Consider the following 14,158-nt stretch of genomic DNA (forward strand, 5'->3'; position numbering starts at 1 on the left):
GATGAAGCTCATTGGGGAACGCTGCTTCTCTTTTTTATTGTGTGGGGTAACCCTGTATGTGTGACATGGGTCTTTCACCTTAAACTTCATTAGATTCAACTTTTGGTCTGCTATATTCATCGGAATACCTCGATTCATATTGGTAAAGAATTAACTTTTCATGTTAAGACCATTTTTCTACTATCGATTCGTAAAATCGGATTTTAAAATTAAGTATTGGTGCTAGACTCAAACCATGGGGAGCACTTTCAACATCCAACCTGTCGCACGTTTTGGCGGCGAGAGTGAGCCTGTGAAAAGACCTAAGGTAGGTGCAAATATTATCATTATAATATTGGATTGGAAAATCCAAAACTAACACATCTACATATAGGAAATAGCCTATTTCTCATATGACCAAAATCATGAATTCCATCTTGACGACCGATCACTTCAGTGGTATTATCCTCCCGAGATTGGCGCCGATCTATCCAAAGGTTTCGACCAATTTGATAAACATGACAATTCCAAAGATGAGCATATTGATAGTCTGCTCAAGACAATCATGGCTCATGAGGAAGAAGAAGGGAAGAAGATCGACGCCCAGGTAGTTACTTGGCGCGGTATGATGACCAAGGTAGAGATGATTTTAATCGGCTAGGTATTCTTAAAACATGTACTAAATTCACATAGATTATGTCGGCTCCGTTCGAGGATCGAGATGGGTATGTGACGTATACCGCTCATATACGCGATTTATGAGGTTCTAACGTTATGATTATTAGCTTTGAGATGAATGCTACTCTATACCAAGTGCGCAATTCAAACTCCCTTTCGTGATGGGAATGTGGCTGATTATAAAAAGGACTGCGTGTATGCTTTTGAGCTCTGAGTCATTTGTTGATCTACTTATCTAACTACGACTTAGCTTCATCGAAGAGAACTTTGAGTATTCGCGGGCGGCGAAAGCAGAGCAAGAACAACGTCAGCGACAGCAACAGCGGCGGGGCCAGATGCCTCCAGACGTCATGACGTATTGGGGTGAGGATGAGAAGACCAATCGATTGATTACGGTTACTTACCCATTCCTAGGTTATAAGTTCGAGACTTTATGCTGCCTACCACGTCCTTGGGGAGAGGTCAGCAGAGACTTCATTGAGAATAGAGACAAGGAAATCGTTAGCAATAAAGCACAGTATTGCTCTGTTGTCCGTACTGGAATCGGCAAAACGACGTTATGTCTAGGAGGGGAGGTCGATGCGAGTAAGTCTCTAATTGTCAACTACTCCCATGGGGCCGCACACTAATCTAGGCAACTAGTCTGGGATTCAAAACCAGAGCAAAAAGGGGCACCAATCAATTGGATTGAGTTGAAAACCAGCGTCGAGATTCAAAATGATAGAAGCATGCAGAATTTTGAACGCAAGCTCATGAAATTCTGGATCCAATCCTTTTTACTTGGTGTACCAAAGATCATCGTCGGCTTTCGCTCGCAACAGGGCATTCTCACCAAGATCGAAGAAATCCAGACAGCTAAGATCCCCGAAACGGCCGCCAAACGTGGGGTTAGGAGTTGGAATGCCGACATGTGCATTAATTTCGCCAGTGCCTTTCTAGAATGTATGCATGTTAACCCCTATGCTCATTTTCGTATACTGATTTGATTATAGGGTTAAGAAATAACATCAGCGATGAGGGTGTCTGGAGAATAAGACGGCGACCTAATTCACAGACCATTGAAGTATTCCAAGTTGAAGAAGCTGGTCACGGCATGATTCTCACTGACGAGTTCATCAATTGGCGTATAAAACTGGGTTTGAAAAGCCAACCCGAATAATCGCTGAGTTGAATTACCAAGATACTGCATGTCTAATCCCTATCCAAAACCAGGGCTCCTTCCTATTGATACCCTACCATAAGTTCTATGTATATAATGCATATCGATTATATGCGACATATGGTTAGCTTATTATATCTAAAAATGTACTTGTTCTAGATGCGATTCATTTATTTAGATTCACATGCATCTTGCGTCGCATAGGGTCAAAGTTGGTTCCAGACTCAGGAACTCCTGACGTTCGTTTTACGTTGACGCCATTGTCGATGCTATCGAGGTCTACCTCAAACGCCATATGATTTAGAAAGTTGGAAATCTGCCTAATTATTAGTAATTTAGGTATGTTTAAAAGTCAAGTATGTAAAGCGGAAGATCTTACGGGTTTTCCGTGCCATCGTCCCCCATTAGGCTCAAACCAGCCCAGATGACCGCCAAGAGACGTGGTGCAAAGCACAACCCAAGGGTTATGCCTCGCCTCAGCTTCAGGAAGAGCCATCGAAGAGGCGATGGGGTCGTCTAGAGCGTTGATTGCGAGAAACGGAATTCGCACGGCTAACAGCGAATCCGAACTAGATGCGTCTCTATAGTAAGCTTCTTCGGTGGGGTACCCCCAAGTGGCGCACTGGTAGGCCCTGTCGAATTCATACAGGTACTTCAGATTTAGAAGGTTATCTGTATCTATATTTGTGTACTTGTCGAGTTCATCCTTATGCCGCGACGCCAAGGCTTTCATAGCATCTAGACACAAAAATCACATATTTAGCCAACGATTTAATCGCCTGGATTTCCTTTGTACTTACCACCAAGGACCTTTAGGTAAATGTGATGTCCAATGAATGTCTTCTGCAACATTTTGGCCGATATGTTCAGGGCCCAGGGATTCCCAACCACGACTGCCGCTTTCAGTGGGGTCGCGGAGCCTTCTTCACCAAGATACTGAGTGGCGGGTTAACGCATCATCCTAGGGAGTTTTTCTTTTTCTTCCGACTAATGGGGATGCTTACATTAGTGAGTATGCAGCCACCCAGCGAGAAACCTAGGCCGAATAGCGGCCGATTGGGGTATGTCTTCTTAAGCCACTTCACAGTCTATTGATTCATCCCTGTAAGTAATAAAGCCACGGCATCGAGATGGAATCGGAGTAATGGTTTACCTGTCTGACATCCCATGTAGCACGGGCATTATAAAGCAGGCCCGTGGTGATCTTGCTGTTGGCGCAGCCTCTTGAAATGACCACGCATGCCTCCCATTTCCCACTCTCAATAAGCGGAGCGAGGGCGTACCGGAGGTATATCTCATGAGAGCCACCAGAAAGTCCATGGAGGATAACGAGCATAGGTCGTTCGTCGTCAGAACCCATGTTATCGAGCTCTTTCTCGGAGAAGTACGCTGTCCGTGGGGGTAAAGTTTCGTCCGCTTCGTGTTCCTTAATCAAGACGGGATCCGTCACAGCGAAGTCCACAACATAGCTGCCATTAAACTCCTCGTGGTCTGCTTCGAAAATCCTTCGTTTGTAGTGAAGAGGTGGCCCGTGGGCTTTAGCAGCCGTCCACATTGTCTGCGCGTGTCCATTGAATAATAATGGGTTAAGATAGCATGGCGGAACAGTTGATTTACATATCTCGGCCAAAGTTCTTGATTTGCCGTCTTTCTCTTTTATGTTCAGCGACTTTTGCGGGTGAAGATAATTGATCCTCGCCCTTCCAAACCACTCTCCAACCCATTCCATATTGGCTGCTGTTGTTTTCTATCAAATTGGTTCGTTCTAAAATAAGATCGAGCTCTGAATATAGGTCTTTATAATTAAAAGAATATATTGGAAATATTGTTTAAATTAAGTGAAATAAACTTTAGTATGTTTGAATGTTTAGTTTTAAAATTGAAGCGATTGAGTTCCGGTTAACAGAAATGAAGTATTTAGGGCCCCATCTTCGTCTTCAGGGGACAATTTGCCAAATCCTAGTAGGTCCACTCGTACCTCGGTGCGTGCCGGAGTTGAAAGGGTCCTACCTAGGCAGGTACGACGGTATCGACATATGCACTTAGTAAAAGGTGGGGGGAAATTCTATCGAAGCAGCGAGTCCTAGAGGGGGCTAAGGAAGTGGGGAATGATTCTATATGTCGCTAAAATGGTATATTAGGATAGGAAGTTTCATCTCTGACAATCTTAAGATCGGGCAATCTCGTGCTATTGAGCAACCTTGAAACTTTTAAGCTTTTAAGCCGCAAGCACATCCCACTTTGATATGTAACTAGCAATTCAATCAACTAACAACTTATTCAAGGCTGTTTAGACTATTAAGTCTTTGTATTTCCTCTATGTCAACCCATACAAATTTAACCAATCATACAATGATATAGGATATCTATGTCTAGTGATCATAAAGTCCGTTCAGTGTTACAATGAAAAGCAAAACTCGCCTTATCTTTGCATGATGAATATATTCTGCATATTGGATAAGACATGAACGTGTTGATTTCATTGGATTGGGGTATTTTATCATACACTTACGTTTTTATGTACATATGTATGTACGATCCCTTCTAAGTTGGGTCCTTTGAAGTCAGATTCCAGGTATCCACATGGGCAAGGACCACGGCGCTTTCCTTGTCCCTTAGCACCATCACGTGATGTGCTTTTGTAGGCTACGACGTCGCGGCACGCGCCTTGGCCGATCTCTGCAGCCGACCTTACTTTCCATACAACACTTAAGACATTAGCTGTGCGAAATCAACAACCAACCCCAATACTAACGTAGGGAATTGTATGATGATCGATGGGAATGATATAATCTGCGCTTAGTGAAATGAAATTATGACATATCGCGGCTCGATGCCCCAAGGCCACGGGTCGGGGTTCAATGGCCAACAAACACATTATCCCCAGAACAACGCCGTGAATGGTTACGATGCCTGGGGTAATCCGCAATTTCAACAGCAACCACAGCAGCAACAATACCAAAATCAGAACGTCGTATTCACTCGAGCCCTATACCCCCAGCAACCCTCGCAATCCCACAATGTTCATCAACAACAGCAAATTCACCCATCACAGCAAGATGCGAACTTCCACCAATTCCAATCCTACGACCCCTCCTTCGATCAACGGCCTCTTCAACCATCGCCGCATACCGGGGTAAATACGCCAACCCATATGATGCACCCTATGCAGCAAAATGTTTTGCATGCACCTCAGCATCATCAATATGTTCAGCAACCAGATTGGCAACATATGCCCCCACCGATGCCGATGCCTTCGCCCTCCTACCAAGCGCCGCATAGCACACCACCCGTAACGCCGCAAACCATGCCTCAGGCTTTACCTCAACAGCAAGCGCAATACCAGTACCAGCAACAGCACCAATACCAACACCCATATCAACAACAACCACCGCAACAGCAACAACGATCCTTTACTCAGCATACTAATTCACCCATGGTCCAGTCGCCTCAGTTGCCAACCCAGTTCGTCCAGACCCCCAATAATAGACATACTAGCGCAGGTGCACGAATGGATCACGCCAACTCCGTCTCCGCGAGTCCCCGATTAACTACTCATGCCATCACGAGAAGCCCAAGCGTCAGTTCCGCACGATCGCCTGCTCCTACTCCAGGGCTTTTACCACCCCATGTCGATAGCATTTCTATCTTGATCTGCGCCGCCGAAGACCTCCTTGATAAGGCGCGGAAAGAGACCGTAGCTGTAGTAGATAATATGGATTCCCAGACTCTATACGAGTATCAAAAGCTTGTCGCTACAGGATTGGGGTGTCTCGAGGCCGTCCTAGACAATCCAAAACTAGCTCCACGGTTAGAAGCTAAGACGCGGTTTCGGTATGCTAGTATATTATGTGAGGAAACGAATAATATTATGGAAGCTGAGACTGCCCTAACCAAGGGCATCACACTGTGTGAAAGAGTAATACCACTCTCAAGAGTTCTTCGTGTGTTCGTCTATGTGCTGACTAGATTCAGAATCGATTTACGGATCTAAAATACGCCATGCATTTCCTTCAGATCAAATTACTATTTTCGCAACAGAAAGTAAAGGCAGCATTGATCTCAGTAGATGGTCGGATACGAGATGCTGAAGTGTAAGTGCTTGATTGCAGCCTACGGCCTCTATATGTTCTAACACTAGAGTAGAATGAAGCACTATTCTTGGGTGTACGCCTTTCGATTCTTGAAGACTTCTATATATCTTCAGTCCGCCAATCCGTCGGATACACATGCGCTCGATAACCTGAAAGCCATAGCCACCCTCGCTAGTCAACAGAACGATCGTGCTGTTTTTGTGACGGCCTCTCTACTCGAAGCCCTAAGTCTCCTTAGGACTATGAAAGACGATGCTATAGTTCGCATACAGGCCTGTATTGCTCAAGCGTTAAAGTACCAATTCGAGGATTCGGTCCGCATCCCTCAACTCGACACCTTAGCTCTTATGATCGACCTTGCCTGCAGCTTACAGCAGAAAGCGGTTCACGTTATCATGCAGAAGTTGAAGAATCTCCAGGATCATGTGGACTCATGTATGAATGATAAATCATGGCATCATGCCGAGATGGAATTACTACTCCCTATCCGAAAAAGCAATACGCACGTAATTAGCCAGGATACGTCGGCCGTTCTGAGGCCTGGAGGACAGGATGATGCTTACGACTATCTCGCCATGTCGTTCTGGAGCAAACTCGAGGCTTTCGCCGTAACGTAAGAGACCTTATGCCTCTTCCTCGTTTATACCCTTCATTAACAACAATTTTAGATATACGTATAGTGGTCTCGCGCTTTTATACCAAACGCCTCGCAATGATAAGAGGATATTCAAGCTTTGGGAAGAGGCTCTTTCCCAACTGCAAAAGGGTACGCCAATCCGATATGATACAGTTGAATTATTTCTGACATTTTTATATAGCCGGTATCAGACTACAAGGCCTGCCGAACTCACTGGCAGATGCTATTAAGAGGACGGATTGGCAGAAGGAATGGATTTGCTATCTCTATATACTTCAGGGTTTACATTTTGCAACTTACACTCGGTGGTCCGAAGTCAAGAATTGTGTAGCACAATTGGAGGACCTAGTCAAGCCTCCACTTGAAGGCATCGTCGTACTATACTCTACATATCTTGCAGGAGTATATCATCAGGGAACCGGCGATTTGAATACCGCTAGCTCAATTTTCTGCAACAGAATCTTCAGCCTTGAGGATGACGGAAGAAATGGAAATCGAAAAACGACGGAAATCGACGTGTCACTATTAGCGACTTTCAACCGAATCTGGATTATGCAGCATCCTGATTACAGAGATGATCGATTGACACTAGATCTCCTAGAACAGCTTCGCCCGTACTGTCACGATCACCCTAATCTGGAGATTCGCACAGCGTACAATTTGGTTCTAGCGGCGGTACAGACAAACCCACCAATTCCGATGACGGCGGTCAAGATGCACATCTCGACGGCATTGAACAGTGCGCAGTCCCTTGGAAATGTGCAAACGCTATCTATTGCACTCAATGTCATGCGAGCCAAGCTCTTCCAAAGTATCGTTGGTGATCAAGCACTGAAGAGCGCAAAGGCAGCTTCAAACCAAGCGAAGAGAAGTGGCAATACTCTCTGGATGAGTGTTGCGGACGGGATGCTTGCACAAAGTTACGACGTTCAAGGTCAAGCTCTAGATGCACAGAAAGCATGGGGAGATGCGACGCAATACGCAAACCAAGCAGTCGAGATGATGAGGAGTGAAGGTGCTGTCTGAAATGGTGGTGACAACGAAGTGACAGTAAATCCGGGTCTGTCGCGAGGGTAGGGCGTTATGTATAATACCATGGCATTGCATAGTAGGATCGTATGGCTGGGCGGACGGGATGATGTAGGCGTTTGTCAGGTCACAATGGGAGCGATCGTGATTCTCGTTGGCCGGCTCGGACGGTTCAACAATTATACCCTCTTATCATTGATAGGTCGCGAGACAAACCCAACCCCCTTTTATTTGAAAAATCAACCAACGACACGCATTACGCATACACATATCAAAACATACACGTACACACGTACAGATACACATACACGTTGATACATCCGGCATTGCTTTTGCATGATCTTACTCCACGGTCCGTACGGAGAAGCAGTGAACCAGGACAAGGTGTGACCAGGTTAACGTTACTCGACATTAGAGAAAAAGAGCCGCTCGCTACCGTTGGAGTCTATTCCGACGGATCGATGCTCCAAAATCTCCGGCATTTCAATCGGGACCTGTTGCCGCAGCTCTGTTACTCACCTTGTATTCGCCTCGCTGGCATAATCGGCATCTCATGTTTTGTTTTGTTTCGGGTTTGAAATGAATTAGATCCGGGTTGTACAGCTGCTTATTTCGACACCTGCATGTTCCGCCTCTTGTTACCTACATGAAAGTACCCTTTATTGTGATAGGCGTTCATTCGTTGGGGATTTTTCTTCCAAGACAGTTGAACTGAATGATCGACCCCAAGTTGAGGTTGACGATCTGTTTTGAGGGCATATACAACCACAGGAATTACTATACAAACTCGCAAGCTTTTCCTATTAAGGATGGTTTTTGTTTAGTTACCTGCCTGCTGCTCTATCTGGTGTAAGAATTGGAAACGAGAACGAGTCCGGTTAGCTTCAGCTGCTGCGATCCTTATTATTTAGGTACATATTTTTTGCTGTGGCATGTGGCTACCTAGCCTTAGCGATGCTTAGCTAGGCCCGGATAGGATCTTAGTCTAACCAGACGCCCGGCGTCGTTGATGTTACATGGCGGTGTTTAGGGAATAGTAAGTAATGTATGTGATGTAGGGAGGGGGGACGATATTAAGGTGAGACACGAGAAACGAATTTTCGGGAACGTCAGCCGGAGAAAAAAAGGAAAAAAGAAGTAAATGAAGAAAAATTAGTGAGTTGACATCTAAGACAAAAATAATAAAATGTAATATTTTTATTTGCCTCACACATAATAATTTATTATTATTTTTCCGTTGCGGGCGGAACCGGCCATTGTCCATCCGAGTAGATTATGTAGAAAACTTATTCACGATCCGTTTCGTTGTTCCAGCCCCGTGGTTCGAAGTTATGCATACCTAGGTGTTTAGGGAATATACTACTATGTTATGCTATGCTGAGCTGAGTATCAAATGCCGAGCGGCCAGGTAAAAGAGAATGCGAGCATATACTCTCTATAGTAAGTGCCTGTACTTAGATACTTAGGATACTTAGGGAATGGGTGCACGCTAGCGGATGACGATGATTGTGAGTGATGACGACGACGGCGCAGAGAATACCACATGTAGACGTTTAAGTACTCGGTACTTTTTGTGATGGCTGACAAGGGGCGCTAAAAAGGTACACGATAGTTGTAAGTAGATAGCGGTAGTTAGTAGTTGCTGTATGGGTTGTATAGAGGTAGTAGTAGGAAGGAGATAGATGGACCCTTTCTTTTTTATTTTCATTATCCCACGCGACGAGCACACACACATACATACCCTTGCCGTCGTCACATCCACCTCCATATTTTGATTCCATACTTCAACAACTCACTAACACATACGGATACCTACCTACATACATACATACATACGTACATACATGGCTACTTAGACACGTAGATACTTACATACCTACCGACCTACATATACGCAACCCACCCGCTCCGCCGGCTCGAAGTCCCGCTTAGGATCAAGTAATCTCAGGTAATCAAGATGTAATCACTAAGTACGGGTGCGACTATTACACCACCTAATACACTACACCACAGTACGGTACAACACTTACACGAACAACTACACGAATAACGAACTTTAGTCCAGCTACGCCCCGACCAGTTCCCTGGGTCTCCGCAGTGCAACCCTACAGTATACCTTCACCTACCTACATTACACTACCAGACCTAGGCCTAGGTACATATGCAAAGACATACACACATACGCACGCACCCCTCTGTTTATTCGGCGCGATTATTGCTTTTTTATTGATTTCTATAGCGTATTATTTGTCCGGTCGGTTTATTAATTTTTTTTCTCTTTTTTTCTTTTTTTCTTCTTTAATTCTGGGGACGGGTATAGTGGATTTATAGTGGATTCTTTTCCCCCAAAGGTTGGTTCGTTTAGTATATATCAATAGGTGTGTGTGGGGTGGCAGGATGGAAATCCGAAGAGGGGGAGAGGGGAAAAGTCGAGAGAAAAAAAGGGGACCTGTCTACGAAAATACATATCATATTTTGTCATAATGTATGAGTTGATGTGGTTCTTTCGGCGAGATACGACGTTGACGGCCTTACTTTTTTTGCTCTACTTTACATTTCTTGTTTCCACCAACCACGGCGTATCTACGTAAGCCATTTGGTAGGAATATTGAATGATGGATTTGTTGTTTGCTTGGGGCGGTTCTTTTTCCAAGTTTGTTGACGCATTTCTTGATTTTCGTCGTTGTTGCTAATAACTAAATACGACCTTTGACTACCTCTAGCTATGTACCTAGCATTGAAGGGATTCAATTCATTGCTTTAGTATCCAAGTACCTACCCCTACCTGGGATAGGTAACTAGGTATCATTAACCCACCCACACGCGACCTGGACCCCTGCGATTGGGAACGGGTGAGAAACCAAGATCCAGCAGGGTACGGAGCTAAGGCATTCCAGATGGTGTGTATCCTTCAAAGGCCGTATTTGTGCGTGGTGGATGGCAGCATCTTGTAACTCGTGACTTGCCCTGTTCACCAGTCGGTGGAATTTCTTCGGCGTTGAACATTCCCAAGACTTATATTATTTTCTTATGTATGTATGTACGTACGGGCATATGCGTGCCATGTCTTATTTTATTCTACGATTCCGTAAGGTGGCGGATGGGCCTACCTTACCTATCTGTCCTATCTAATCCACCTTACGCAACGAATGACAACCATTCATTTGTAGGTGATACTACAGGTGAGCGAAGGAGCGGAATAAAGTGCCGCGGAGGCGTAGCTAAAGGGAAAGAAAAAAAAGAGACGAGAAAAAAACATACCTTGCTTACGCTTTCGCTCTCATCTACCGTAGCGTAGGATGTCGTGACAGGCCCATGCATGGCCTCCGAGACATATCCCGTAGTAGCTGACAGCATCGTGCAACGTGGTTTTCGAGCTGCGGTCAGCCTACATATTATGTACATGAACCCCGTCCTTACATGACGGTGAACGTGGGAAAAAGAGGGCGAAAAGAAACAAGGACCCCCAGGCCCAGGGGATTGACTGGCCCGGCCTGCCTTGGAAACTAGCCATTTCGTCGGTGGCTAGATTGCTCCGCAGCCGTAATCCCTAGGGTGTACCCAAGGTTCTGGCCGTCCTGGAACATTCGTATCTCCGAGTGGGATATGCTTCCCATTTCGGTCTATCCCCTATCCTCTATTGCTTATTGCCTACTATGGTTTACCCTCGGGGGGCCACCACCACCACCACCACCACCACCACGGAGAGGGAGGAACGAGACATCCGGAGGAAGAGTCTGCTTTGGGAACTCTCTGCCGCAGGCTTATCAATATCACAATGGGGAATGGAAGGAATGACGGAATGGAATAAAAAATAATAACGGTCACACGCAGCTGTCTCTCCCGAAAGAAGGAAAATGGAAGGCAGGGAACAATGGCCTCGGCGTGGCTTTCCCGCGTGGCATCGGAGGTCAAGAGATACTGAGCTATGATCTGATGGCGGCGATCTAATCAATAGTCCTAGCCTGCCCATGGCCTTTTCATCCAACCGTCGTACAAAGGAGACATGCCGCTACGCTTGCCGACACTATTGGACCATGCAATAGCACAACAGGGACTTTAGGCTTCGGCTCAACGAGTTCTCGTTGGCTCTCCGATAGCGAATGACACAATCCGCCTGCCGTCAGATCAAATAGGTTCGAAGGATTCTACGAACTTCAATGTATAGTATCCGCCTATGTATGCTGCAGGAGAACAAATTTTTGTTGAATTTGTTGGCTCGAAATAGCGCAAAGAACGATGAGTGCTAGTTTAGGGGGCCCTTTACTGTAGTTATATTCTCTTAGTTGAATTGATGCTTGTATTTGTCTTTTTCGCCAAATATCCTAGCTTAGGATGCTTCGCTTTGCTTTTTCTCGTCCATCTCCGTAGATAATGCTAGGATAGATACATGTGTTTCAAAGTGCGGTGAATAGAGGGTATAGTACAGGGTATTTTACAAACAGTAGACATGAAACTGGCAACCGATCGCGAGCCGAAAGCAAAAGAAGAGGTATAAAATGCCGAAAAATCAAAGACACATAAGCCACCCAATGCAAAATCAGGATATCTAAAATCCACCCCCCTTTTCCGCCTTGCAAATGCTTCGAAGCCGCTTATAAAATAATGCAATGTGCAAACCCAGACGCCGGCCAAGATGCTGCCCAAATTCCAGCGAAATGTAAATATGGGTGAACTACTTGGTCGAGAAAATTCATTATTCGGTTAATGCCCGTAATGCTTGTAGAAGTTTTCTTTTTTTTTTTCGTGGTGGCGGTGACAGTCGGTCGGTCGCATAATCCGTTATCGTAAATCGATTCATAAAAGACCAGTGTCTTGATCTTCCGGCATCACTCGCACGGTAGAATCGGCTGCGAAATCTCTCAACACCCCCCAAAGTTGACAAGTATAATGTCAACACCATTAACTCCTAACCCGAATTTTAGACACCCCCCAAGCCAGCTCTCCGATCGCCCGGTAAAATAGAGGCCTTCAACCTGACCACAACAACCATGGTAAAGCGCAAACCGTATGAATTCAATTTTGTAGTAATACTCCATAGGTTGGATGTCGACGATTCTTTAGGGATTAGAAACATAAGGGTCTGCTTGCCAAGGCCGACATAAAATATCACGAGGCAAGTCATGTCGCGGCCAGGCTGGCATACTATTTGGCGCATTTTTGAACTCGGGGATAGGTATCATTTGAGCAGGGCGGCTTGTCGGCGGCGCGTGCCTTGGATAGTCGTCGTATGAATGCTTCATTCGCTTGGAGGACAGACCTGGGAGCAGTTCAGGGGAAGGATGACTAATCTTAGTTGTTCGTGGCGACACGGATGTGCTCGAGGCACTCCTTGGTCTTCCAAAATCCACTGCGCTAGGGTGTGGCCCCAGTTGCCTGGACATTTCGTGTTCGGCGGGTGAAGCCACTGGAGAAGTATTGTGGCCGCCACGGGGACTAGATTTGGGGTTAGCATAGAATAAATACAACGCCTCTGACGGCATTAACCAGCGACACTTACGCGTTCTTAAACTTGCAGACCCTACCAAATTTCTCGCACTGAACACATCGAGGGTAGTCGGGGTCACACTTAATTTTCTTCTCCCGGCACGTGAGACAAGCTATCGCAAGTCGCTTTCTCGGTTTTCCCGCCTTTGTAACTCCCCAATGAGCATTAACTGGTTCTCCATCAATGACCGTCTTGCAATGAGTTCCATCATCGTAGAAATAACACAACCCCTCTCCAGGAACCTCTGCTTGTTTTACAAAGCGAGGCAAAAAGTGCGTTCCTGTCCAAATCTTAGGTCCTAACCCGTCTTTTACTGGTGCGCCTTCCGGTGCAACAGCGCTTGTTAGAGTTGGCGAGTGGCTTGACGGCACCCGAGCTTCTCTCTTAAATGTCGGGCTGGGTTCAAAGCCCAGCCGTTGGTTTAAGGGAGGTAGCGGGACACGCTCGGGGACTGACCTAAAAGGGGGAGTTGGTGGTCGGGACTCAAATACATACTCCCGCCTTGAGTCCTGATGGCTAGGCCACCTTCCAGTCTGGGTAGTCTCGACTCTCGTTGCGTGATGTGCGTGTTCGAATTCGTGTGTTGGAGACCTAAGTGGTCCGGGAAACCGGGAAGAAACCGAGGGAAGTATTGGCCTTTCAGGCTCTACCCTCGGCTCGTATACACTACGTGGTTGACTTAACGGCGGAGAGACATTCGGGAAGTAGGATGAACTTCTCGAGTGCGGTCTATCCAGCGGAGAGTGCGCACTATGGAGAGGACTTGGTCGATCTGGGAGAGGAGACAGTACTGGACGGACATGCTGAGGCGGCCCAAACAAACTGCTCAACGGCGGAAGTTGCTGTCGAGGTGCACCGTTAAGATTTTCCCTTCGTGTTGGGCCGTCTTCCAAGTCCCTCGTAGCTGACATATCGGATCTAGTACTCGGGTCATAACTAGACATAGGAGGTGATATAGGCACAACAGCAGGAGCCCAGGTTCGTTCCTCGGAAATCCTGGGCGTATGAGTTGACGAGCTCGGACTCATCAGGCCAGGAGGCGTATCAGAAACAGCTGATGGAAGTTGAAGTTCTAATCTAGCTTGTATCCCCAT

The 14,158-nt window shown here is 46.0% G+C and overlaps 4 protein-coding genes across 4 annotated transcripts; 2 read left to right on the forward strand and 2 right to left on the reverse strand.

The window, feature by feature from the left end:
* F4822DRAFT_177554 (RAI1-domain-containing protein) lies at positions 1-1,992 on the forward strand. The gene is made up of 8 exons (XM_051453369.1): positions 1-307; positions 374-616; positions 673-704; positions 765-792; positions 845-852; positions 908-1,242; positions 1,300-1,599; positions 1,650-1,992. The coding sequence occupies exons 1-8, from the start codon at positions 236-238 to the stop codon at positions 1,814-1,816; spliced, it is 1,185 nt and encodes a 394-aa protein (XP_051316984.1). The 5' UTR covers positions 1-235; the 3' UTR covers positions 1,817-1,992.
* On the reverse strand, positions 1,839-4,088 carry F4822DRAFT_177590 (AB-hydrolase YheT). Its single transcript, XM_051453371.1, has 5 exons — positions 2,970-4,088; positions 2,821-2,904; positions 2,617-2,752; positions 2,196-2,554; positions 1,839-2,132 (listed from the first exon to the last, which is right to left on the reverse strand). Exons 1-5 carry the CDS (start codon positions 3,543-3,545, stop codon positions 1,983-1,985), a joined length of 1,305 nt encoding a protein of 434 aa, XP_051316985.1. The 5' UTR covers positions 3,546-4,088; the 3' UTR covers positions 1,839-1,982.
* A 31-nt stretch (positions 4,089-4,119) lies between these two features.
* F4822DRAFT_177608 (cohesin loading factor-domain-containing protein) lies at positions 4,120-8,081 on the forward strand. The gene is made up of 5 exons (XM_051453372.1): positions 4,120-5,735; positions 5,792-5,910; positions 5,963-6,523; positions 6,579-6,676; positions 6,729-8,081. Exons 1-5 carry the CDS (start codon positions 4,632-4,634, stop codon positions 7,571-7,573), a joined length of 2,727 nt encoding a protein of 908 aa, XP_051316986.1. The 5' UTR covers positions 4,120-4,631; the 3' UTR covers positions 7,574-8,081.
* A 4,555-nt stretch (positions 8,082-12,636) lies between these two features.
* Positions 12,637-14,158, reverse strand: F4822DRAFT_427063 (uncharacterized protein; the record flags this gene model as incomplete). The annotated part of the gene is made up of 2 exons (XM_051460670.1): positions 12,637-13,012; positions 13,077-14,158. 2 exons carry the CDS (start codon positions 14,156-14,158, stop codon positions 12,637-12,639), a joined length of 1,458 nt encoding a protein of 485 aa, XP_051316987.1.

Source organism: Hypoxylon trugodes (assembly GCF_022578975.1).
Source record: "Hypoxylon trugodes strain CBS 135444 unplaced genomic scaffold F4822scaffold_3, whole genome shotgun sequence".
In the NCBI taxonomy this organism is placed as follows: Eukaryota; Fungi; Ascomycota; class Sordariomycetes; order Xylariales; family Hypoxylaceae; genus Hypoxylon; species Hypoxylon trugodes.